The 27,442-nt window shown below is 38.7% G+C and overlaps 1 protein-coding gene and 1 long non-coding RNA gene across 3 annotated transcripts in view; one reads left to right on the plus strand and one right to left on the minus strand.

Annotated features, from left to right (window-relative positions):
- IL7 (interleukin 7) overlaps positions 1-9,292 on the minus strand; it is a 63,510-nt gene extending 54,218 nt beyond the window's left edge. Inside the window, exons 1-2 of the mRNA XM_023545814.2 lie at positions 9,183-9,292; positions 1,707-1,840 (exon numbers count right to left, since the gene is read on the minus strand). Coding sequence (XP_023401582.1) covers positions 1,707-1,840; positions 9,183-9,192 — 144 coding nt within the window. The 5' untranslated portion in view covers positions 9,193-9,292. The remainder of the gene's footprint in view (positions 1-1,706; positions 1,841-9,182) is intronic.
- A 58-nt stretch (positions 9,293-9,350) lies between these two features.
- LOC135227617 (uncharacterized) overlaps positions 9,351-27,442 on the plus strand; it is a 41,082-nt gene continuing 22,990 nt past the window's right edge. Inside the window, exons 1-2 of one of the 2 annotated variants that reach the window (XR_010317785.1) lie at positions 9,351-9,994; positions 25,902-25,998. This is a non-coding gene — a long non-coding RNA (uncharacterized LOC135227617). The remainder of the gene's footprint in view (positions 9,995-25,901; positions 25,999-27,442) is intronic. The other variant, XR_010317784.1, reaches the window with a different exon arrangement.

The raw sequence follows: 27,442 nt of genomic DNA on the forward strand, positions 1-27,442 counted from the left end.
CACCCTATAAATGTATTATTATGATATCCCTAACTTTCCTTCTCTATGTGGCTTATCTTCGCAAGTAAATTATAAATTTTTGAAATTCAAGAACTAGCTACTATACATTTTTAATATTTCCTATCCTTTCTATTATAATGCAAGAGCATCATAGATATTCAACATATATTTACAAAATGAAACAAAAACAAAACTTATATAAATGTCTACTGCTTTAGAACTTAAAATAGTATTTAATATCTTTCTTCCTATGTTCCAGTGCTTTTAAAAAATTAAGATGTCATAGTTGGTGAAAGAACCCTTGACTTAAAGTTTAAGTCTTGGATTTGGTTGTCAGTGATCAAATTCTTTGAGCATCCATTTCTCCATCTTTAACACAGACTTTAACATGAGACTTAAGCACAGTAACGTTTGTAAAGCGTCCAGTACATGCTCAGTCAATGTCCTACCAGCTTTGTTGATATAAATAATACTTTATTATTTTCTTTCTCCTTTTTTCAAGTTTAACAATCCGCCAGGTGCTCCTTGGAAACTCTATGGGGCAGTTCTACTCTGTCCTATAGGGTCGCTATGAGTCGGAATCAACTCAACGGCACTGGGTTAGCTACAGACAACATTCTTAAGATGATCATGGCATTGTTCATTCAGACTAGTTAGTTTATGTAATCTTCCAGCTTTTGTGAATTCATCTCTTTAAAAGTAGTCATATTTTACTTTGTTTTATTATTATCCTTGTTATTGGTGCTGTTATGCGTCTTAATAAGATAAACTCCTCTACATTTTCAGGAAAATGTGCTATGAGTTTGGTGGATAAAACTCTCCTTCTTTCGAATTACCCATAGTATCTTTTTTTGGGGGGGGAGCAGAATTTTACACAATATAATAATTTATAAATGTTGTTGAACTAATAACACTAGTTCATTCTCTGCACAGATAATAGGTCATTATCCTGACCCCAAAAGTTTAATGTAGTAGCATCCATTTAATGTAGACAAAAATATAGCATGAACCACAAAATGTGGGCAATTACCCTTTAGTGCACATGTCTTTTTTTTTTCCTCACCAGTGGGCAAAATTATAGACCTTTGTGATACAGTGGTCAATATCATCTTGTAATTCCCATACTCCTCCAAAAGGTATCACACTAAATTTTCCATGACCATGTGCAGAAGACAGTGGAGATGAAGAGGGGAACAAATTAGACAATTTCTCCCATCTTAGGAACATTTGAGGTTTTCCTTTGCCATTTGAGGTTTTATTCTGATTGGGATTATCTCTTAAATCAACATATCCCATTGTCCTGATACAGCTCTAAAACTTTAAAAACTAAATCAGTAAATTACATATATACATATATAAATACACATGTACATATGTATGCATACATATATATATGCACACATACACACATATTCAGATAAAACAAAATAACTACACATCTCTTTACACGCTAATATTTTAGTGTTGTTCTTCGCTATTTCACCACTCCTGATGGAATGCCTCTACAGGGACTAACACTGTAAAAGAAATATAGGCAGTGAGGATGAATTATGCTTTCAAAGTTTTGATAATGAATAGGACTAAAATGGATAGTCGTGACTATTTCAGGATCTAAGAGAGAATTATTTTTAAAGTGCACTAAATAACGTAATATCTAATTTCAAATTATCCCAATGAAAATATGGAAAATAAAAACAAGCACATACCAATCTATTGATGCTGATCATTAGAACTTTCTCATATTCGTTGCCTTCTTTACCTTCAATATCACAGTCAGATGATGCTACTGGCAACAGAACAAGGATCAAGGGAGGAATTCCAAAGATACACCTAAAAGAAACTAAATTCAACATTATATAAGAGTAAGCTAATGTTATAACGTCATAATATATTCGATTGTGTTGTTTCAGTTGCCTTGACCACTTATTTCTAATAAATTTTTAAAAATGCATCTCAGATTTTAGATAGTAGTGGGGAAAGAACCCTAAAAACGAATATTATATCACAAAGAAAGTGGGACCCCATTTTGGAGTTTAGGTTTCTTTCAATTTTTTATTTAGAAATTATTCTTTGGGGAAGTACAGAACAGGTCTGACGAAAGCAGAGGCTGATTCTGAAAAGCACTCTAGAGGTGTATCCAGTTAACCGGTTGCCATCAAGCTGATTCCGATTCATGGCAACTCCGTGTATGTCAGAATAGAACTGTGTCCGTAGAGTTTTCAGTGGCTGATTTTTCAAAAGCAGATCACCAGACTTTTCTTCCAAGGCACCCCTGGGTGGACTCAAACCTACAACGTTTAGGTGAGCAGCCAAGCACGCTAACCATTTGCACCACCCGGGGACTCAGGGGCAGAAAGATGGTTTATTGAACCTATGTTGAATGTGCCCGTGAGAAAAGCTATCCAAAGAAACTACAAGTAAACAAGCAACACATTGTTGAAATTTTAGAATCTGTGTGTGTATGTAAATGTGTAAATGTGTGTGTATGTAAAAATTGACAAAGTCTACGTGTCTAATTGCTCTCTGACCACCATGGAGGCAACGCTGCATGGTACTGCATTGTGATTACATTCTCTTTGTTTAATGATGGACCTTAAACTGTTCACTCTTCCCAAAACTTTAACAAAGGTTACATTTATACTTTGAGATCCCTCTACCTATCTTAGAGCCCTGGTGGTGCAGTGGTTAAGCACCACTTGGCTGCTGACCAAAAGGTCGTTGGTAAAATCCAACAGCTGCTCCATGGGAGAAAGATGTGGCAGTTTGCTTCTATAAAGATTTACGAATTCACCAAAAGAGTAAAAAGAGAGCCTACAGACTGGGAAAAAGAATTTTGGCTATGACAAATCTGACAAAGGTCTAATCTCTAAAATCTATAGGAAAATCCAACACTTCTACAATGAAAAGACAAATAATGAGCAAAGGCCTATATTCTCTTCACACACAGCTCTTTGAGCACCTGAGTCTGACTTACCGCCATATGAAAACACCCAATAATGTAATTTCAGGCAGTAATAATATGCTGCATAGGGAGATATGTGGGGAGAAGACTTTTATTCCCAGAAACCTTAAAATCTGGTTATATAGGGAGCTCTTTCTTCATAAGCCTGCCATATGTCTTCTTGTATCTTTCTGTAAATCTTGAGTTATCCTTGCAATATATTCCCTATAGTTCTCCAGAAGGAAATTTAAGTATACTTCTTGGCTGCAAAACATTTCACACTAGTTTCTTCTGTGATTCAGAGCACAAGCCACATTCCTTCAAACCCACGGAACCAATATTGTGCCCAAGGCCTTAAGCCTTAAGTATATCATCATAGTTTTTGTTGTTAGTTGTGGATGAGTCAATTCCAACTCATGGCAACCCTGTGTGTGCAGGTCTGTCTTTCAAGTTGCCTCAGGATAGGTTCAAACAGCCAAACTTTTGGCTAATAGCTGAGGGTTTAACTGTTTGTACCACCCAAGGATTCCAAGTGTATTATTAAGTTCCCGATGACATTTTCATCCATTATATCACCTGTCTTATAAAAAAGTCAGTAGCAATTCCCAATATATTAAGTGCTATTAGTGACGCACATTTTAACAAATAAAGCAGACTGGGTAGCAGATATGGGAACAAAGATAAATCCTACCTCTTATCTTCAAACGTGACTGACACTCGACATACTAAGAAAATCAAAAATCCAGGAGAGAGACATGGAATCTATACTTAGCTCTGCTGCGAAGTGTCCACATGCATGACAATGGAGAATTCCCTTAGGAAATTAATAATGCTGATGACGCAAGTTATCTTTAATTGTGTTTCTTTCATGTGCCATGCATTGTTTGGTGCCTTCCACACATTATTTCTATGTATTTTCTTGCAAGTTCTTTCTGTAACACAGAGATCAGAGTGACATATCTGGATTCTAATCCAAGTTTGCTGACTCACCAGAATTTGATCATGAATGGCCATAATGTCTTTGTAACATGTAATCGCATGTAATAATACAGTTCAGCCTCTGTCTTTTTTACTGCTGTTCTTTCATTCTGGAGGTCCTCAAACAATAATCAACTGCTAATTACAGGGAGTCCCTGACTTACAATAGAGTTCCACTCCAAGGACTCCATCGTAAATCAGTCCTGACATAAGGTGAAAACCTCATTTTTTTTTCATTTTTATTATTATTGCCTTTTATTATCAATACCTTTATAAATATGTCTTTGAGGCTTGGCATGAGAATGATAACATCAGCAAATTATGCAACATTTTATATAGTCCATATTGCTAACCGTAAATGTACAAAGGAAAAAGGACGGCTGTAAGTGCCCTTCGTTCTAACTTAACACGTGCTAGGTTGGAGGCTACCTGTATTTACTAGGCTCTGAGTTTGTAATTAGACTTATGTAAATTGTATAGAGCCAAACTATTTTCTCCGTCATCTTACAGGTGTACGAAAGGTATACTTTGGGAGGAGTAGATGATAAAGGAAAAGGCATACAATTTGAAATGAGTTTTAAGGGGAAAATAATTAAATAAAGGAAAGCCTCGTGGTGTAGTGGTTAAGTGCTACAGCTGCTAACCAAAAGGTCGGCAGTTTGAATCCACCAGGCGCTCCTTGGAAACTCTATGGGGCAGTTCTACTCTGTCCTGTAGGGTCGCTATGAGTCGGAATCAACTCAACGGCACTGGGTTTTTTTTGTTTCTTCGTTTTTTTGTAATTAAATAAATACTAGTATGAGAGACACTTTTTCTTCTCTATACAAATTCTGGAGCCCTGGTAACAGTGGTTAAGAGCTACGGTGAGCTATGGCTGCTAACCAAAAAGGTTGGCAGTTCGAATCCACCAGCCACTCTTTGGAGACCCTATGGTGCAGTTCTACTGTCCTATCAGGTCACTATGAGTCAGAATCGACTCAACAGCAACAGGTTTTTTAATACAAATTCTATTTCAGAGATCCACTTTTATGTTTTAATAAGTGGTGTTGTTTTATTTTCTAAGAGCGCTGGCTGTTCTGTCCTTTTCACCCCACTTTGCAGAAATTGTTGTTAGTTGCTATTGAGTTGTCCCCCAACTCATCGAGATCCCACGAACAATGAGATTAAAATGTTTCGATCCACAGGGTTTTCACTGGCTGATTTTTGAAAGTAGATCAACAGGCCTTTCTTTCCTAGTCTGGAAGCTCTGATAAAACCTGTTCAGCATCACAGAAACACCCACGGACAGTGGTAGCTGTGCTTCAGGTGCACTGGCTGACAATCAAACTGATGTCCCACACGGAAGGCAAGAATTCTATCACAAAAATTCACATCAACTTATTTATTCACTGGGTGGCATCTTATGAATGCTTTTAAATCATGGTTTGATGGAAAACTAACCATGTATTATAACTTAGCTAAACCATGTATTATAACTAGATTCTCAACTCTAAAACACCATTGTCCCTGTCTGAAGAGTGTGTTTTATTGTCCTTATCGTTGAAGAATAAGTCGGGCCCACATAAAGTTGTTGTTAGGTGCTGTTGAGTCGATTCCAACTAATAGCGACCCTATAGGACAAAGTAGAATTGCCCCACAGGGTTTCCTAAGCTGTAATCTTTACAGGAAGAGACAGTCAGGTCTTTTCTCCCACGGCGCAACTGATGAGTTCAAACTGCTGACCCTAACCATCGCACCGCCAGAGCTCCTCCAGACAGACTAAACCCACTGCCGTTGAGTTGATTCTGACTCCTAGTGATCCTACGGGACAGAGGAGAATTGCCTCATAGAGCTTCCAAGGTTGCAAATCATCCTGGAAGCGGATTGTCACATCTTCCTCCCATGGAATGGCTGGTGGGTTTGAATCGCCCCTAGATAGACTACAAAACTAGGTGAGTACAAAACACAGAGGGTTTGGAGTAAGGAGATGGAGATTTTTGTCTTGGTAGGACAATGGGCCACGTGACTAAGTGAATAGCAGAAGCTCTTTTAAACTTCATTGACCTGATTTCTAAAACAAGAAAACTTTAGATTAAAAGCTCTCTTAATGTCTCCCAGCTGTCAAACACCTTAATTCTAAGCATCTACATGGCCATCCAAATACAGAAACTCTTTAGGTCTGAAATTGCCTCAAGGACAATGCCACAAGCACACACAGTGCCTCACGCCCACATCTCCCAGATAGCCAGCTACCTCACTAACTTACAGTTTGGTCTGTAACTGAAGTCCTTTGTCCACACAGCACATAAAGGTAACTGATTGTTTGAAGGTGCCTTTCTATACTGTTGTCACAATGAGAAAGGGACCCTACTTTTATTTGGTTTGGTTTGCTTTTGTTTTATACTACATAGACACCCGCCCCTCCCCTCCCTGAACTTTTCATTAGGTTACAGAGAAGTCAAACCATAAGGAATAATGCAAGGCAAGCTTGGGCTTGTGGAATTGTCTTTAGATCTCCGGAAGGGATTGAAACTGGAGAATTTGTTTTCAGTAGGGAATTTGGTTAAACCAGTATAATGGCTGGCTAAAATTTCTTGTTGGTTTTTAATTTAAGCCAAATAATACATTCAATCCTCAGCTGCTTAAATTATGGGGTCAGAGTGAATATAAATAAATTAGTTTTTGCAGTTCATCAAGTCCATCCTATCACCAGTCTTTAAGACCCATAAATGTATATTGAATGTCCATTACACATATTACATAGATTATTTTCAGGGAATTAAATGTAAAATGGTCAAAAGACATTCAGGATGGAATGAAAGACATTAATTGAATAGATAAGACTTGGCTTTAATACCTTTAATACAAACACTTGTTAAAATCACATAGATGAATGAAGAAAAAAAAAGGTAAACTAATAAACAGTGAAAAATAACCATATATTGTACAGAAATTAATTTTTTGAATTTGATTATGTTCAGATAAAGATGGCTAATATTTGCTACAATCAATATTAAGATTAGGCTAAAAATTCTATCCACAAATGCCATGATAAACACTTAAAGAAATTTCTGTAGCCATCCATTATAATGTATGTAATATTTCACTTAATTCCATAACCTCTTCGTGAGGTAAGTACAATGAACTATTAACATCTTATAGATGGAGAATCTGGGGCATGATGAATTTTTTTTTTTCCCCACACATAGAATGTGTCTGGTAAGAGCTAGGATTGAAATATAAGACTGTCAGGCTGAAGAGGCCAGGAACCAAGCTATGGGCCACTGAGCTATACAGCTTCCTATAAAAGTAACTGTGTATGTGTTGTCAAATGGAATGTAGAAAGTACTTCCTGGCTGAGCTCTGAAACTACACATTATACACTCTTACTTTAGAAAAAATAAATAAATAAAGACACTAAGTATTCCCTCTCATTACACTAGGTTATAATCCCGGGGTGGACCTGAGGAAATTCTCCCAAGTACGAGCACAAATATGACATCATGTAAATTGTTCCCATGAGATAAGCTTCTCCATTTGTTTAAGATACTTACACACTGATGTGGTGCCATGTGTAATTCTCCTTTATACCTGTTTAGTCTTTCTAATCTCTCTTTTTTCTTTTTTTACTATTCTATTTTTCTATCTTCAGATATGATTACTTAAAGCAGACAGCACAGCTGAGGATCACATAGTAGGTCCTCAACTACTCCAACTCCCAAAAGAAGTAACAAAATAAAAAGGTAAAATATAAACCCATTCATAAATTTCTAGTGAAATCTCCTGGAACAAAATACAGACAGCCACTCATTATAATCATTATTATTAGAAGTTTAGAATTCTAATATTTTGTTTGCTAGTAGCAATTTATGGTGCATTATTAATGTAGATATACCGAAGGTAATATAAGTTCATTGTTAATTACGCACACCTTAATTTCCTTTTCATGTTTTGCCTCTCCCCATTAAATAAGAGTTGATGCAAGGATCAGAACTGGGAGTCCAGAAAGAAGTTATTGCAAGAGAACTATGGGCGTTGTAAGGAAAACAGAGATGTGCTCAATCTCTAATTCTATATGAAATCCCTGGAGGACATACATCCATTACAAATCTTCCATAATACGCTGTCTTCAATACTCCTCCTCTCCCCGCTCTTTTTTATTAGTGAGCCTGTACTTCTTGCCTGCGTCAGTTTTAGATTATTTAATACACATGTGAGGAGGAAGGGTTCTTAGGATCTAACGGAGTAGCTGGGAAAAGCGCACTGATCAGGCATGGTAGGAAAGAACAGCCCGCTCGCTATTCCCCCCTCCCACTTCCACCTTCTTTTGCTTGAGGAAGTAATTACTGTAAAACATTCCAGTTTCCCTCACCAGAGACTCCCCTTCACATCCCTTTCCCCACTTTTTTCTTCCAGGAAACTTTTTAGCTCTTCCCATTTGCCCAAACGGCTGCCAACGGAATCCAGCCTGCCTCAACTCTGCCATTGTCAATTTTAATATCGTATTCCACTTAAAGAAAAGATACTAGATCTCGGCAAGGCTCTAGAATTCAGAATCACGCCTATTTAACTCTGCTTCCAATAAGTAGCGCTCATATAGGAAAAAAAAAAAAAAAAAACAAAACCCTGAAATTGGCATTTCTCAGTGTCAGCCCGAGGACATGGGTTCCCAGCAAAACGCGCAAGGTACAGCCCCAGTTGGAAACTCCCAACCTCACTAAGGGGAAAAAAGGGGTTTTCCAGGGATCTGTCCCCGTGGGGTTTAAAAGCCCGTCCCATGGGAGCTTCGCTTTCACTTCTCCAGGCAGTTCGGAGCTGCAAGAGCCTAGCTAGTCGCTGATCCCAGGGCGCCTGTGAGTAACTTGGCGCGACCAGGGCCAAGGGAAGGTCGGGTTGGACACCGGGGTGGCAGAAGACAGCGCTGTCTGGGAGCAGAGAGAAAGATGGACAGAGAGTCACTGGCTACCCATGCGACCTGGCTTCAGGCTGCCACGGTCGAGCGGCGCGGAGGCTACAGCGCTAGGTCTCCGAACAGAAAACAGGCGTCGGGGACTGTCACGCAGCCGGCAGGCGTTGAAGCCCCGGGTGCACGTAGCTATGGGCGACAGTAATCAGGGGCAGTTGACGGCTGCGCGTGAGAGAGCCAGTGCTCTTGTCAGGTCCAAAGTGCGAGGCCAGACTGTTCCCGGACGCGCCTGGGCGTGGGGGCCGGTAGCGCGTCCCGGAGTTCCCCGGCGTGGCGGGCGCGCGTACCGGTGCGCCGGGGAGAGGCAAGTGCGCTTACCATGGAACATGGTCTGCGGGAGGTGGGCGAAGTCATGATGACCGCAACAGCAGCAGCAGCAAGCTCTCACCGCCCATAGTCTCTCTCAGGACCCTGGTCTTCCGCGGAGTTGCCCGGAGGCGCGCCGGGCAGGGCCAATCTGCAGCTGGTTGCTCTCACCCACGCCGCGCCTGCTGTTTCATCCATCCCAGTGGGGGCGGCACATACCACGGCCGGGCTCTGTGCTTTGCCTTTTCCATAACTTCCGTGGGATCGGTCGGCAGTGTACTTTCAGTTTCTGCTTTGCGCTTGGTCTGCAGGTTCGGTCTTTGGGTTCATCACGAGGGTGTCTTCACTCTTCCTCTCCGGGGCACCTGCGTCGTCCCTTAGCGCTTCTTGTGCACCTGGACCAAGACCAGAGGAGGGCGCAAATTTCCAAAATACGGCAGGCGAAAGCAGCTGGTCCTTCTGAATCAGAGCAATTGTGCAAAAGATTTTTCTAGATGACCTCTAACAGTCTTGGCAACGCTAGGCGACTGGGACCTAAAAACATCGGTTACTAATCTGTCCACAGAAGCCACAAATGTGCAGGGAACACACTAGGCTATTGCAAGCAGTCGCCACGGAAGAGCTCCTGCCTCGGATGTGGGGGACGATGCCAAGGTCTTGTAAAAAAAAAAAAAAAAAAAAAAGGAAGTGAAGAATGGTTAAGAACGTCACGCCCTGCACCTCTTCAACCTTTCTAATCAGTCTCTTTTGGCTTTGACTTCTGTAATGCACCTGCCCACGTGGTACCTTACAGGAAAAATAACCCTGTGAGTCCACCTAATGTGGTAAGTGATATCACTTGGACCTGAGAATCGAGCCCCAGATTAAGTGGAGGGCACGGAGCCTGATTATAAGAGCTAAGTAACTATGACTGATTTATCTTAGTTAATAAACCCAACTGCCCATATTGACCGTGTCAGAAAAGTGTTCATTTTAGGCCAGAATTACCTCAGTATTTTCTACTTTAGTTTTTGATACCCTGCAACTATTGTCCGACCCTGCTTAGAGGAAGGTGGGGCATGTAAATTAATGACAACAGGAGCAATCCTAGTAACATTTCTCTAGCATTGGTTCTGCACCTGTATTGCAATAAACATTTTACACACATTATCTCATGCAAAACACTATGCAAGGTAGACACTTCTCATCTCTTTTACCTCTGTGGGAACTGAGGCTTCCTGCAGTAACTTGCCAGAGTTCATTTAGCTAGCTAGTAACGAAGCCTAGACACAAACCACCTGCATTAGGGCTCTAGCGCTCATGCTTGGAAGCCCTCTGAGTTAGGTGTTCTTGGAAATAACGCAATAATGTAGACATCAAAGCCAGGAGGGAGCCAACATCAATGTGGATATACCTTTGCCCCGGTATGGTGGGCTCTGGAAAGGTTTCTGGAGTTTGTGACTTCTAAAATTGAGAACTGAGCAGGAATTAAACTGGGGATGGTTAAGGGCTTACCAGATTCTGTTAGGGTGGGAACACAGGCCTGGAAAAGAGGTAAAGGAGAAAGAGAGAAAATTGCAATGAATTAGAAAGCGAGACAGAGTTGCTCAGACCTGAGTCTCACTTGCCACATCCTATCCATTGGTGAGTCCTGTTGGCTTTCCCACCAAAATAATCCTTGAGTCCAATCTGCCCACTCTGTCTTTTTCTATTGCAGTCACCTAGGGGAAACCATTATTATCTACATTCCAAGGGGCATTCCAGCTTTTATTCTTACCCCACCCCCATTCTCCTCTGAGCTGCAGAGTATCTGATTTACTTTTCCTACCTTCAATGACTTGTCACTGGTACCAGGTCTCCCATACCCTGCAGGATCTGGCTCCTACAGCCCGAGCTGACCTTCTCAACCCTCTGTACTGTATTCCATCCACACTGGCCTTTTTCTTTGCAGTGCTCAGCCAAGCTTACTTCCACTTAGGCAGGTGGCCATCATTCAGGAAGTATTGCTGAATGATAGAATGAAAGAGAACAATTGAGTGGGAACACATGAATGAGAACATGTGTGAGGAAGAGGATGAGGAGAGCAAATGAGAGCAGGAGAGAGAATGGGTTAGGAAAATCCAAGTATTTCCATTGGACTGGAGCAAATGGAGAAGCATGGGCTGGAGTAACTTTTAAAATCAAATCCTATAATTATAACCAAACATCCCTAGGTTGGTTGGCTATCTAGGTATCTATCATCTATTTACATTCCAAATCCCTGACTGCAGCATAAAGTCTATAGTTACTCATAGCATGCACTTTTAAAAAAAATATGGCAGTTATTTTTTTTAATTATTTTCCAATTTTCTATGACATTTATGTAAAACAATAACTTTATATGTATATATTTTGACATATGTATGATGGATTTTTACTTACAAACTTATAAGGAGCTAATTTTTTAATCGACTTTTTTAGAAAGTAGAAAGTGCTCATATACCTCCCTCCCTCCTGCGTACTACTTCTATTACTAATGTCTTGCATTCCTGTGATAGATTTGAACCTGTATTGATACATTATTATTAACTAAAACCTGTAATTTACATTTGGATTCCCTCTGTGTGATGTACAATCCCATGGGTTTTGCCAAATGCATACTGTCCACTATTACAATATTGTACTGAATAGTTTCTCAGCCCAACAAAGCTGTGCTCCTCCTATTGATCCCTCTTTCCCTTCCCCTCACTCCCCGGCAAGCACTGATTTTTTTTTTAGTGTCTTTATGGTTTTACTATATATAATTTTCTGGAATGTCATGTAGTTGGAATCATACAGTATGTAGCTTTTTCAAACTGGCTTCTTTCACTCAGCGTATGCCTGCACTTTCTTTCTTTCTTTCTTTTTTTTACTTTTCAGGGACAGAGTATAAGAGTATCCATCAATAACTTGCTCAGGAGGAAATCCATCCTCCTTTTTGATGCAATCACCATGAAGCTGGCAAAATAAGAGCTTGTGCCTAAGCACACTTTTGGGAAACATGAGGGAAAACCATCCTGAGCTGCAAGACAGGAGATAGAAATTCACTAGATCCTGACACCAAATATAAAGTATCTCTCTGAAGAAAATATTGATAAAGCACAATATGTTTATAGTTATATGAAAGAGTACATTGTAATTATATCAACTATTACTTTTCTGCCTATGATAGAATTAGTATATGAGAAGTTTAAAAATGAAGTTTCAAATCAGTGCTTGATATTTGATAAACTGAACATTACTCTTCATAAGACAGATGGACAAGGACTAAATGTTTTATGAATTTTTTAAATGTTAATGTTTTATGAAGGAGCCTTGGTGGCGTAACAGTTAAGCCCTTGGCTGCTAACTGAAGGTTGGCAGTTTGAGCCCACCCAGCGGCTCTGTGGGAGAAAGACCTGGAGATATGCTCTTATAAAGATGACACCCTAGGAGACACTGTGGGGCAGCTCTACCATGTTACGTGGGATTGCTACGAGTCAAAAATAACTTCCAGGCAGCCAACAACAACGTTTTATGATTAGAGAAGGGGAGTAGTTATTACCATGTTCACTCCTGGACTCAGGGAATTGTGCAGAAAAGTCAAAAAGGAACCAAAATAATACATAGATTTTATGAATTATGACCAATAAATATTAAAAGGGAAAATAACATTCTCAGAATGATTAATGCAACATAATAGAAAAATAAATGAAATAAAAGATAGAATGTCAACTTAAAGAGTGAATATTTGAAGGTTACCCAATGTCTTTTTTTAAATGTACTACAATCTACAATCTTCAATAGTCAATTGCTGAGAACCCAAAAATATTTCTTGATCAATTAGCTGAACTACTTTTATGCTGCTTGATATGACCACTTTTTCTGCTCTGAGATCTGAATTCTATCTTTCTACCCATAGATATTTTCTGGAGCCTCTATGACTTAATTTTCCAGGCATTATGTTGAACAGAGTAAAAATACACACACACAGGGCCGACTTTATGGATGTGTGAAGTGCATAGTGATGCAGGGCCCGGTACTTAGAAGGGCCCTCTGCTTGGTTTAGTGTTCTGCTGTCGCTATCTTGAAGTTTTTCATTATTTTTCAACAAGAGGCCTACCATTTTCACTTTGCACTGGGCCCTGCAAATTCTCTAGCTGGTCATGAACACTCACATGTATGAAGCTCCACACTGTGAATAGCAATGAATGTCTTGGAAACATTTTCAGTCTGGTGGGGAAAACAGACGTCAAGTGTGTAGTTTCAAGGATCAAGAGTATCATGAAAAGGGAAGGATGAGGCACTGCTTGAACCAGGTAGTCTAGTTCTGTTTTATATATTGTGAAACTAGAGTCCAAAATAGTCCAAGAAAAGTTCACCTGTCCAGAATAATAATAGCTATATGTGAATGACCTATGATTCTAAATCAAGTCTCTTCGATTTTCAAGACGGAGCTCAGGAACGAGCTTTGAATTTTATCACATGAATGCCGAGCATCTACTTACATGATCATATGTTTTCTGGTTGCATTTCCGGATAAACTATAAATGTAACAGAATACTGAATTCAAGTTGCTAATATTTAATTCAGAATTTTGCAATTATATTCATGATTGGGATATGTTTGTTCTTTATTTTATATCCAAGTGAGATTGGGATGTTTTTTTCAGGTCTTGCTAGCTTCCTAAAGGGAATTGGGTATTCTTCTGTTGTTTCTCAAAACTGCGATTGTTTGAACCCTATACAAACTATTTGTTTCTGGAAGGCTGACTGGCATTCAGCAATAAAACATACTTAATTTCATGGGTGAAGCCCAGGTGTAAGATGAGACTGTCAGTTTTAAGCATAACACAAGTAGAAAAGAAAGTGATTTGTTCTTTAGTCTAAATCATAATGACCATGTCAGAATGTTAGGAACCCTGTGGAGATGTGTATGTCACCATACCAGTGATAGCTAGAGCATGGAAATGAATGAAGTTATCCAACCTGCACATGAGATAAGAGACGAGAGGAGAATGCAATGCCAGGAGAAACCTTGAGCCATCAGCATTCAGGAGCAGATGGAGGAACGGGCACCCACCAACAAAACTGACAAACAGGAACAGCAAAATAGGAGCTCCAGGTAAAGCAGTATCCCAGAAGGCAAAGGAGGGTAGTTTCAGAATAGTTCAAGTAGTCAGTATTTCCAAATGCCACGAAGAGGCTGGGCCAGATGAAGATTGAAAAGTGTATCCCCTGAATTTGGCAGGTAAGAGATTGTCCATGGTCTTCATGAGAACAGTTTCGGAAGAGCATTGTAAACAGCAATATTCCAGTTTGTGAGGGGTGGGGAAAGAAGCCAATGAAGTGAGAGGAGAAAATTTTTTTAAATGTTTGGTAATGATAAAATGACTAGGTAGTGGTTTGAAAGACACCTAAGGCTTAAGGAAATTTTTCATTTTCAAATAAGGAACGGAATTGATCATATTTGTATATAAGCTGATAAAATTAGGTTCTATGGAACTAGGAAGTCACGGAACCAGGAAACCCGAGGTACCTGATTTTTTTTTCTTATTATCTCCCATTTCAATCTTTAAATTCTGTAATTCTAAACAATCAATCTCCACTATAAATTAGGTGCCAAATTTTATACTTCTTATTCAAATGTTTGCTTGTCTATTTCTGGATCAAATGTCATCAGCCTGTCTAAGAAAAGAAATCTAGTATTTCTCAAATCACCCTTTAGAAGGAGTAGCTGTAATTTGTATAATTTGGGTAATCCAGCCCTTTGTTGTTTTAGTGGATGTGTTTGGTTGCTAATTAGAAGTATCTCTGATATGCCAGAATCTGGAGGGACACGTCGCATCACCATGATCAGAATTGACTCGATGGCAACGGGTTTGTTTTTGTTTTTCTTTTATGCTTTTGACCACTGCCTTTAGAGAAGATTAATTAGAGATGATTACACCTATGACAATTTTCTTTATGCAAACTATTTGAAAAAAAATGGAAAAATATTTTGCTTTGTTGCCTTTAAAACACCTGGACGGATCCCATTCGCTTTTATCAGTTAGTACGTGAAGATGTAGAGTTCTTGTGAGATCACGGAGAGCAGTGACAGTGTCTTATTTAACTTGGAATTCTCAGTACTCAACAGAACACCTTTCAAGTTACAGATTCTACCCAGGTGTGATTTGTGGGAAAGGAAGAAAGCGAACGACACAAGTGTTGGCTTGCTGCTCTGAACAAGCCTGTGTCAGCTTCCAGGGATGTTACAGTACCACCCATGGACTGACCCTGATATGGTCTAATGTTCTGGTTTGCATGTAAGAATTCTTATACTTAATATAAATTTAGACTTATTTTCCTATTATAGGGGGCTGTCTGTCCTATTTAAATCATTTTATTGTTAGATAGAAAATTAGTCAAATCTGCCTCTCCTTCAGGCAAGCCAGGTTTGTCCCAGCACATTTGTCTTTGCTTTCACTGTGACTGGACCCTCAGAACATCTATTAACTTGTATATGACATGGGGTGATGAAGTGGATTGCAACAGTAATGTCATTAAAGTAATACAAAAGGATCTTGCACTACCCTAAGTTCCTAGGGTATCAGCTCTTGCTCTGTGACAATAATGTGTCAATTAACTGGCATCCTGGAAGTACCATTAACTTGCTTGCCCAAGATTTAATATATTGGCTGACAGTGACATATACGCTTCAATGAGAAGAGCACAAAAATTGAAATTATCAGGAGACCAAAACGCAGAGTCTTTTAGTGTGGTGTAGCAGACAATGATTTCTTCAGACAATGGAGCAGAGTGTCATATTTTCTTGAGTAATCTGCTCTGTGAAATGGCACCTGTATGCCTTGGTTTTCTTGTTTCTTTTTCTATGTCAGCAATTCTCTGTAATGTTTAACAAGTTTTCTAATCATGTCTTCCTTGTTGGATTTTTTTTTTTTGACCAATTTTTTAAAAAATCCCCGCTCTGTCCTTGGCAAAACATTATTTTAACTAACGAAATGTAAACTTTCCTATTTCTGTTATTTTCCTCTTTTCAAAATGATATTCTGTGTCATTCTCATGCTCTGAGTTATGATATCATAACTTTGATATTCTAAAAATAGACTTCATGAAATTAGGATTGTTTACCAAATACAAATGTTTCTATGTATTAAGCTATTTGAATTTATATTATGAACTACTGAATATATATATATAAACTGAAACCAAACCCACTGCTGTCAAGTCGATTCCAACTCATAGTGAACTTATAGGACAGAGTAGAACCGCCCCATAGAGTTTCCAAGGAGTGTCTGGTGGATTTGAACTGCCAACCTCTTGGTTAGCAGCTGTAGCACTTAACCACTATACCACCGGGGTTTCCATATATATATATATACCAAAAAAAATAAATTAATAAAACCCTTTGCTGTCAAGTTGATTCTGACTCATAGTGACCCTATAGGATAGAGTAGAATTGCCCCATAGGGTTTCCAAGGAGCGCCTGGCGGATTTGAACCGCTGACCCTTTGATTAGCAGCCATAGCACTTAACCACTACGCCACCAGGGTTTCATGTGTGTGTGTGTATATATATATATATAATTTTTTCTTTTTTTCACTTTATTTACATGGTCTAAGTGGCCTGCAATGAGACTTAATCCCCTCCCGCCCCTCCAGAAAAACCACATACACACCACAAATATTGCGTACGGTGTATTGACCATTTAAGAATGATCGAAATGTTGAGACTAGATCAAGATGTTGAGACTTTGCAGGCATCCTCTGATAACAGCCAGCTCTAAGTCAGTGACTTTAAAATAAAATCCAAAAACAAAAACAAAAATTGAAGGCTTTCAAGAGTCACAACAATCAATATCAAAAAACAGGAAGGTTCAGAGATCCAGAGATCTCAGGAGGTGGAAACTAGGAAGTTCTCCGAGTATTAAGCAGGTCATTTTCATACTATTGTTGTTGTTTTAATCCTGATTAGAACTACTATCTTTTCGACTTTAATTTTTCTCTGGGTCTTTTTAGGCCCTTGATGCCCTTAATATTTGTTTTGTTAGCTTGCATTTGACTTCAGACAATCCCTTCTTCTTCCCATGAAATCCTTATAGAAACTGTAAAATGAAATAAACCTCATAGAAACCTGTTCTTGCAAGTAGACTCTTCAGCAGTTCTGTCTTCATACTTCTCGCATTGTTTAGGTCCAGCTAATTTAAAAAAAAAAAAAAAAAACGTTTTTTGGTTTTTTTATCAGTAAACGGAGTTAACTGGAACTTTGCTTTGCCATGATAGTCGTAAGCACTGGCTCAACCACTGTGTGCTTCTGAAATGCGTTGTTGCCAAGGCGATGAGTTTCTCCCAGTGCAAAATCACCAACAAAAGTGTTGTGTAGCTGTTTGCTCTGACAATGCATTTTATGTTACTAAAATAAGGCTCAAATAGCACCTTCGAGTATGGACGCATAATGGTAATCAGTTTCATGCTTTCGTTGGCTTGTAAGACTTCCTGAACAGCTTTAATGAGCTTTTCACTATTGTACTATACATAACTCTAGAAAGACACAAAGGTACTGCAAAGGACTCCTTCTATCATGCTTCACTTGGTTAAGCAGGCTCATTTTTCTTCCTGGGAATAGTCAAGTTCAGTACATAAACGTGCTCAAGTCTCCCGCAACTCTAAATAACTCTTCCTTTATTTCAACACATTTATCAATTGTGCCATACACAGTTCTAAAGGCTTGAAACATATAGGTATATGAAACAGACAAAAATAATTTCTACTAAGTAGAGTTCTAAATTAAAATCTAAATTTTAGTGAAGGCGATAGACAATAAACAATAAAGAAGTAAACATTATATAAAATGTTAGAAGTTTATTAAACTCTATGGAAAAAAATGGAGTCCTGTTGCAAAGTGGTTAAGAGCTATGGCTGCTAACCAAAAGGTCTGCAGTTCAAATCTACCAGCTGCTCCCTGAAAGCCCTAGGAGACAGTTGTGCTCTGCCCTATAGGGTCACTACGAGTCCGAATCAACTTCGTGGCAATGGATTTGGGTTTGGTTTATGGAGAAAAAATAGGATTAGGGTAACGGGATATGTGTGTGGCATGTGTGTGGCAGTGGAAAGGAGCGTTGTACGATTTTAAATAGGCCTCAGTGAAAAGGAGACATTTGAGCAAAGACTTAAAGGAGGTGAATGAGTGAGGCATATGTGGATATCGTGAGAAGTACATTCCTGGGGGAGGAAAGTCAGATCCAGCTCTAATGCAGGAGCATGTCTGGAGACGTCGAGCTATCTGCTTCTGTTGTTAGTTGCCGAGAGTTCATTCCCACTCACGGCGACCACACGTCTGCAGAGAACTGCTCCGTAAGGTTTTCAAGGCTGAGATCTTTCAGAAGCTGATCACCAGGCTTGTCCTTCTGATAGTAGTCAGGTGCTAAACCGTCCACACCACCCAAGGACTCCTCTAGGAACTCTCTTTCCTCCTTTCCTTCCTATGTACCCCATTCATTTTGAGTCTTTTACACTTCCTATTTTCACACCCATCCATTTTTCACCCCGCTGCAACCTTGGTGACCACGTTTGAGGTCGACCATGAACTAGTTGGCTAGTTGTTGTTATTCATGATGCTATTTCCTAAATAACCTTTTCTTAAATTATAAAAAACAGAACATGTAAACTAAACATTTACTATAGACAAGCAGAATTTTGAAAACTTTAAACTCCATACGATCATCCCAGAGATTACAGCTGTTAATACCATGCTGCATATATTTCTCTCTGCACACAAAGTGTGCATATATATTTTTTAACCAAAACTAGGTTGTATTATACATATTGTCCTGCACCATGTTTTGTTTCCAGTCAATAATAACCATCTTTGTATTTTAGCGAAGTTCCTGGATGGGGCAAATGGTTAACACACTCGACTGCTAACTAAAAAGTTGTTGGTTTGAGTCCACCCAGAGGCACCGCGGAAGAAAGGCCTCCTGGTGGTCTACTTCTGAAAAATGAGCCGCTGAAAATTCTTTGGAACACAGAGTTGTTCTCTGACATGCATGAGGTTGCCACATATAAGCTGGAATCAACTCCATGGTAACTGGTTTGGCTTTGATTTTTTATATTTTAATAAATTTTTATATCATCTATTGCCCAGATCAGATTCAAATTCTCCGACTGGCACCAAAATATTTATTATATTTGTGCTTTGGTTTCTTTTAGTGTATTACATTAGAAACCACACTCTGGGCACTAAAAATGCTTATTGCTGCTAGGCCATTTCAAGAGCTATAGCTGGAAAAATCATGACTTTATATTGATCTTTCTAATTACATTCAATAGTTCAGTTTTTTTCACTGAATTTTTTTAAATTATAATTTTGTCTCTTTCACTGAAAATACTGACTTTTGAATATCATTAACTTCATTACATATTGCTTTAACAATAAAAAACTGCTGTCGAGTCAATTCTGACTCATAGCAACCCTATAGGACAGAAGAGAACTGCCCCATAAGATTCCCAAGGAGCAGCTGGTGGATCCGAACTGCTGACTTTTTGGCTAGCAGCCATAGGTGCTTATAAATAAAGTAATTACAAAATATCAATACCGATATTACATAAAAACATATAACGTCCAGGGTATGTTTAAACTGTTTTCGTACTTCTTTCTATTGCTTGAATGCATCCTTCTAAGGACATACGTAACATCAAGATGTTGTATTCTAAAGTGATTTAAAATCAATCTTTTTCTCTTTAAAGTTATATTCCCAATTTGATATATAGTTAGGTTCATTTGTTTCCAATTTTTTGTTTGTTTGTTTTATTTAGTTATACAGAAAGTTATGCCACAGAAGTTTTGTGTGGAAACCTCTATCTACCTCTTTTGACCATCTGCCCCTTTTCTCCTTCCCCCAATAGGTAAACATTTATACTGGCTTTTTATTTTTACTTCTAGTGTTTCTTTTTTGCAAATATAACAAATATGAATATGTATATATGCATGACTGCATATATGTATGTTTGTGTATGTGTATTCCAATTGCCTTCTTTCTCATACTAAAGGTAGTTTACAATGTATGTTGTACTGTTCTAAAGTTTAAAGTTCCCTCCATATCACAAAACAGTTATCTTCCATACCAGAAGGTAGAGGCTTTTTGGGTTTTTTTGGGGCGGGGGCGGCGGGTAAAATCTGCATTGTGTGGATGGCCTATAATTTATTCCACCAATATCTTATTGCTGGCCACTTGGTTTGGATGCAGTCTTGCAAAATATTTTAGGTACATCTCAACACTTAGTTTACTTGGCATCTCCAAAGCATTTGACACTTAATCACTCTTTCTTTCTTGTATCTTTTTTCCCTTCTGTGTTTCCCCTCACGTCATTTTCTTTTCTTACAGACTTGATTTTTCCTTCTCGTTCTTTGGATTCTCTTCCTCTGCCTGTCTACCCTTGGCTCCCTCCTCTCAGCTGCACTCACTTCCTGAGTCACCTCATCCACTCCAATGGCTTTAACCATCAGCTTTACATTGATCGCCCACATCTTGTGTTTCCACCCTAGACCTGCATGACCTTAAAGTTCCAGACCCTATTTTCCAACAGGATATGATACATTTCTACCTGAGTTTGTCAAAGATATTTCAAACTCAGCATACACAAACTGATTTTCTACCTCATTCTTCGCATTCTATATCCTCCCTGAATATATAACTGTCCATTCTATCCTCCAGGATAGAAACCTGAGAATAATAAAGGTAATCACTGCGTACTACGATCTGCTTGCTTATATCCATCCTTTCTTGTCCATTCCTGCTGCCTTTGTTTAGCTCCCCTTTCTTGTCTCCTTGACTACAGAACTTCCTTAGAAGGTATTTCTGAAAAAAATGATCTAAGTATGTCACTCTCATTAAAAATTTTCGGTGACTTCCCATTTCCTCAGGGTAGTGTCCAAATTTCCCTGTATGGAATACAAGGTTCCTCATAACTTAGTGTCACCCTCCACTTCCTGCCACTCTCAGGTCCCTTAAGTGTCCCACAGAGCATCCTGGACCCTCAAGTCTTTTAGATATCATTGTGGATTGAATTGTGTCCCCCCAAACATGTGTTGAAATCCTAACCCCTGTACCTGTAAAAGTAACCCTGTTTGAAAATAAGGTTTTTCTTTTGCTGTATTAATGTATTAATACCAAAGTAGGGTGGATCCTAAACCTAATCACTCCTGAGTTATAGATGTGCAAAATGGATGCAAAGACATAGAAAGAGGGAAGACAGATAGATGCCAAGGACCACCAGGGAATGCCAAGGATTGCCAGCAGGCATCAGAAAGTATGAGAGGCTTACAGAAGGAATGGACACAGCTGAGACATTGATTTGATTTTTAACCTCCAAAACTTTGAGAAAATAAGTTTTAGTTTTTAAAGCCACCCATTTTTGGTATTGCTGTTACAACAGTGCTTAGTAATTAAGACATATGTTCAGGTTGCCTACCTCTGCAGATACCGTTCTTTCAGCCTAGAGTACCCTTTCCCATGTCATCTTTCAAGTTTAGCTCAGATTTTATTTCCCCAGGGATATTCTATCTAATGTCAATTGCATGGATTAAGTCCTTATGGTATTAAATGCTTTTATTGTAATTGTTTTGGGTAACTTCTCCCCACACTATGAGATCCTTGAAGTCTCAGACTTCTGTTAAGTTAATGGTATCTTTTGAGCCTAGCGCAGTGGCTGTCTTGCCTTAGGTGTTTTATGTAAGTTTGTTGAATGAATGGATGACCATGTCTCTTGTGGCATGTACCACACTAATAGACCTTGACAATTCCCTGTGGACAGATATCTATCAGATTGTGATTCTATTTTCTTTCTTTCTTTTTAACGATTTATTTTATTTTTGTTATTGTTGTTGAAAATATACACAGCAAAATGTACAATTCAATAATTTCTACATGTTCAATTCAGTTGTGCACCTGATTACATTTTTCGAGTTGTGCAACCATTCTCACCTCTTTTTCTGAGTTGTTCCTCCCTCATTAACATAAACTCACTGCCCCCTAAGTTTCCTATCTAATCTTTTGAGTTCCTGCTGTCAATTTGATCCATATAGATAGATCTTAAAAAAGCATAATGCTCAAGGCAGACATTCTTTACTAGTTAAACTATTGGTTGGCTTTAAGAAGACTTCTGGGGATATTTTTGGTTTAATCTAGGGCAGTAGTTTTGGGTGTTCAAGCTACATAAAGTCTGGATTCCACAATAACTTCAAATGCTGCTCTGAATTTTTCCCCTTTGATCAGAATTCTTCGATGGAATATTAGATCAAAATGCTCAGTAATGGTAGCCAGCACCATCCAGTTCTTCTGGTCTCATGGTAGGGGTGGGAGGAAGGGGAAAAGGGGGTGAGAGGCTATGGCTTATGGAGCCCTTGTGGTACAGTGGTTAAAATGCTCAGCTACTAACTGAAAGTTCGGTGGTTTGAACATACCAGCTGCTCTGAGGAAGAAAATTGTGGCAGTCTGCTTTCATAAAGATTTACAGCCTTGGAAACCCTATGGGGAAGTTCCACTCTGCCCTGTAGGGCCATTATTAGTTGGGATCAACCCGAGGGCAATGGGTATTGCTTACGCAGTACTGAGTTTCAGTTTACAGTGATGGAAAAATCTCATTGATTAAGGGTAGGGTTGCATAGCTGATTATTGTAATTGCTGCCAATAAGTTGTACACCTACAAAAAGTTGAGTTGGCAAAAGTTGTGTGATAGAAATATTTACAACAATGACAAAAAAAAAAAAAAAGAGTAGCTGCTGAAACTGCTTATGTACAACTAAACACCTCATGGGATTTTGTTACTTGGTTTGGAGGTTTAGGGTCATGGTTTCATGGGACAGCCCAGTTAACTGGCCTAATAAGGTGTTTCGTGCTTCTGTTTTACCTCCTACTTTTTTTTTTTTTGGTAGTACCTGGGGTCTTAAAAGCTTGCAAGTGGCCATCCAAGGTACAACAATTGGTCTCTATGTGCTTGGAGCAACAGAAGAAGGAGAGTCAGGAATAGGAGGAGGAAATGGATGTGGTTCTATTTTCAATGTTTAGCACAGTCCCTGGGACATCATTGGCACTCAGTAAAGGTACAGCCAATATTATCTTAGAAGTTGGTACTTAGGATATTAAATTAACTGGAATACTTCACTTCTCAAAAATCCTAGCTATAGAGTGATTCCACTTTATAGATGCATTCACTTCAATATAATTAAATATTTTTTAAATACCCTTAAACGAATCTACTATTATGATTATTCCATAAAATATCTGATATTAATAGTAATAAGTAGCATATGAAAACACTGGTGGCATAGTGGTTAAAAGCTACAGCTGCTAACCAAAATGTTGGCAGTTTGAATTCACCAGGTGATCCTTGGGAACCATATGGGGCAGTTCTACTCTGCCCTATCGGGGCAATATGAGTTGGGATCAACTCGAGGGCTATGAGTCATAGGGTTGCTATGAGTCAGAATCAACTCGATGGCAATGGGTTTGGTTTTATCTAGCATATATGGCTACGCTGTAAATGTTACTTTAAGTATAAGGGACAGTTTCTATCCCTGGGAAGTTTAAGGTTCACAAACCACATGTAATCTAGATGTTTTAAAACACTATAAAGATGAAATGAAACTTTCTTTAAAAAAATTGTTTCTAAGAGGATTTAACATCACCCCGATTTTTATACACTTCGATGTTCTATAGCTAAGAAATAAAGAGACAAGGAAATAAGACAGTAAAGGGGAACAGAATTTAGATAAATATGAAATAGTCTCATGTTAATTTCTTATTAATATTTCCATTTAAATAATACCATTAAGTTTAAAATATCTTAATTCTAGTGGTAAAATCCGTTTTAGTTATTTTATTCCATCCCATAAACAAATCAACAAACAAAGAATTTGAAATTGAGAAGACTGACTGTAGATATTATTCCAGAATCACTTGTTTTTATTTGCAGCATAGTAGTTTATGGGAGTATTTGGTTATAATAATATTTATGATGACTAATAGGGTTTCTAGGCAGCACTGAAAGTACAATTTTGTAAGTATGTATCTTGGCAGACAGATTATTTGAGTCCATAAAATATGTTTTATCAGCTAGTGTGGGTGTTAGTTTTACTGTTGGTTTTCATGTTTATTTATCGGCTAGTGTTGGTGTTAGTTTTACACTTGGCTTTGAATTTTATTTGTATTCTGGAATTGTGAATGAAAAAAAAAACTATGTGAATTGGGGAAACCCTGGTGGCGTAGTGGTTAAGTGCTATGGCTGCTAACCAAGAGGTCGGCAGTTCAAATCCGCCAGGTGCTCCTTGGACACTCGATGGAGCAGTTCTACTCTGTCCTACGTAGTCGCTATGAGTCGGAATCAACTCGACGGCAGTGGGTTTGGTTTCTTTTGGTTTATCTGAATTGCAAGGACAACAATTTGATAATTTTCATACTACATTCATTGATAAAAAATACTTTCATTTATTTGCAATATGTTCAAACCTCCTCTGTATTGTCTAATATATATTAAACACTGTCAAAGTATAAAAATCACCTATATTTTGGTAATGCTGATAAAGCAGTATGATCACAAGAAGAAACTGACCTCTAAAACTAACAATTTATGTTGGAATAGACACACATTGAACAATATGAGTGCCTGTATAATGTTCTAGATCTCAGTTATGAATATAAGGTACTATGAATATATTAACACATTCAAAATTATATTTCAAGATTTTTTTTCTCCCTTCAGAGTTATTAACTTGTGAATTTATACACCTACTTTTTACTCATGCCACCATTCCTCAAAAAAACATTTGGATACCTTTCTTAGAGTAGGTTTCAGAGCCTCCAGTATATTATTTTCAAAATCCTTGTATAAAAATGGCATGGGGGTGGCATCTGATCTTCTCTAACTTCACACCTGGGAGGGAGAATCAAGATCAATAGCCCAAGGCTGATTCCTATGAGGCAGAGGTCAGACATGCCTTCTCTTTCAGCCAGCTTTACCAGTTCTGAGACCAACTGTCTCTCCCACAGCACCCTCTACTTCTCTGCTGAGTTTGATAATTCATTGCCACTGTCACACAGAACTCACAGGTAATACTCACAAATATGGTGTTTATTAGGGAAGTAACATGTTAAAACTGAGGTTCAGAAAAGCTCAGAATAGTTTTTCCATCAGGGTAGCCTCTTCTTAGCTGTGCCCAAAGGCATGCCTCTCTCTGGCCCCTCAGCCGATTGGGCAAGTGTTAGTTATAAAGCTCTTTTAGCTCTGCCAATAAGTGCCCAGAGGCACCCCACTCTGCCAGTAAGCCTCAGTCTGAGGGTGCTCAATTCTAGCTTTGTGGGCTGGGAAACCCACTGTGCAGCCTCCTTCAGGTCTCTCCTGCTGTTGTTTCTCCGCCATCACTTCTTGCCACTTCAGTGTTATAGTGCTGTCTCTCTCTTTCTCAGTCTCCTGGTTCCAGGAGCTTCTCAGTGCAGGAATCCCAGGTCCAAAGGAAACGCTCCACTCCTGGCTCTTCTTTCAAGGTTGTGGTGAGATCCTCCCTTCCACCTCTGTGATGGCTCATTTTAAGCCTAGCCGGATGGCAAAACTGACCAATTCCCTTATTAGGGTTCCATGGACCTTATTATCATGGTCCCACCCAATCATTTGGTGGGAGTTACAAAATCTGTGGCTAGACGGGCCATATGAAGTAACTAATTACACCTCACCTTGTGTTTCTTTTTTTTTTTAAACAGTGAAAAACAATTCAGAAACAAAGAGAATGGAATACTTTTAAAAATCGTTATTGATTAATTTTGGCAGAGCCACAGACTCAAATGCCTACAAGGCCAGGTAGGTAGTATAAGGTGGATGCCAAGGGCCTTCTGGGGGCTGCAGTGACTGGAAAGTCAGGCCTTTATCTACAGGAACTGGAACACAGGATCAGCCTGACCTAGCTTTCCAGTCTTGCAGGCAAAGGTGAATGGGTTCAAACCACCAACCTGTTGGTCAAAAGTCTAGCACTTAACCATTTGAGCCACTAGAAAGTCCATACTCTACGTAAACTCTTCTTAAACGTCACATAAATTCAACTCTCTTCAGCACACCAACTGTTGTACTCAATAATTTACCAATAGCACTGTAACAGAGAGTGGGAGCAAAATGGAATCGTATCACATTAGTTTGTCTTTTTCTTTTAACCAGTGAGGCCTTTCCCTTATAATATCCCATTGTAAATTTTGTGGTTTGATTAGGTTGGTTTATAATGTTTAGTATTTGTAAAAAAAAGTACATGGTGGTATGATTTCCTGTCCTGAATTAATGTAATGGAAAGCTCTGAGTCTATTATATAATAGCATTTCAATTTTTAATTTATACTTTTATTATTCCCTGCAATTGAGTCTTCCTTGATCTGTCAGTCTCCAGCTTTTCCATCTCAATTTTTTTTCATAGCAACCAGAGCAATCTTTCAAAAATGCATATTTGATCATAGCACTGTTCTGCTTAAAAATCTTCAGTGATCTCCATTATCTCTAGCGTGAAGGCTAAACTCTGAAGAACCTTTGTAAAGGGACCTACCTTTACCTCCCCAACGTATTTCTTACCATACTTCTTCTCCCAAGTAGTTATTTTGCCGAATTCCAAACACACCATACAGTTTCATGTATCTTCCCCTTTGCATACACTGTTCCTTTGGCAAGAAGCATCTTGATCAATGCAGGTTTTCTTTCCTTTTTTCTTAATTTTTGACAATTTCAAAGGTTAGGAGATAGTCATTCTGAATTCCTTGCAAGTTAAAAGACATTTGACCAGTACTGGCCAAGAAAATTGTGAGCAGAAGTAACTCATGTTATTCCTGGGTCAAGGCAGGGAAAAACCCATGTGTGATTCTCTGATCTCTTCTCCTGCCTCGTTGGCCAAGATGGGCTCATGTTCTAGATGGAACACCTCTTAGTTGTGGGGTCTGAATTACTAAGTGACTATATGAAACAGAGCCTGGTCTAACCTGCGATGAACTTATAGCATGAAGGACAAATCAACTTTTCTTGTGCTAAACTACTGAGATTTGAGGATTAACATATTAATGCATTACAACCTAGGCAATCATGAAAAATATGACTGCACTGTTATTTTTAATTTTCATCTTTGCCATTACTAATGAGGTTGAACTTTCATGTACTTATTGAATACTTACTTGTATGTTATTCAGGAACTTTAGTTCTTCTTTGATGAAATGCCCATTCATATCCTTTGCATATTTTTCTACTAGACTGTTCGTCTTGATTTATAACACATC

The sequence above is a fragment of the Loxodonta africana genome, chromosome 14 (assembly GCF_030014295.1).
Source record: "Loxodonta africana isolate mLoxAfr1 chromosome 14, mLoxAfr1.hap2, whole genome shotgun sequence".
Classification (NCBI taxonomy): domain Eukaryota; kingdom Metazoa; phylum Chordata; class Mammalia; order Proboscidea; family Elephantidae; genus Loxodonta; species Loxodonta africana.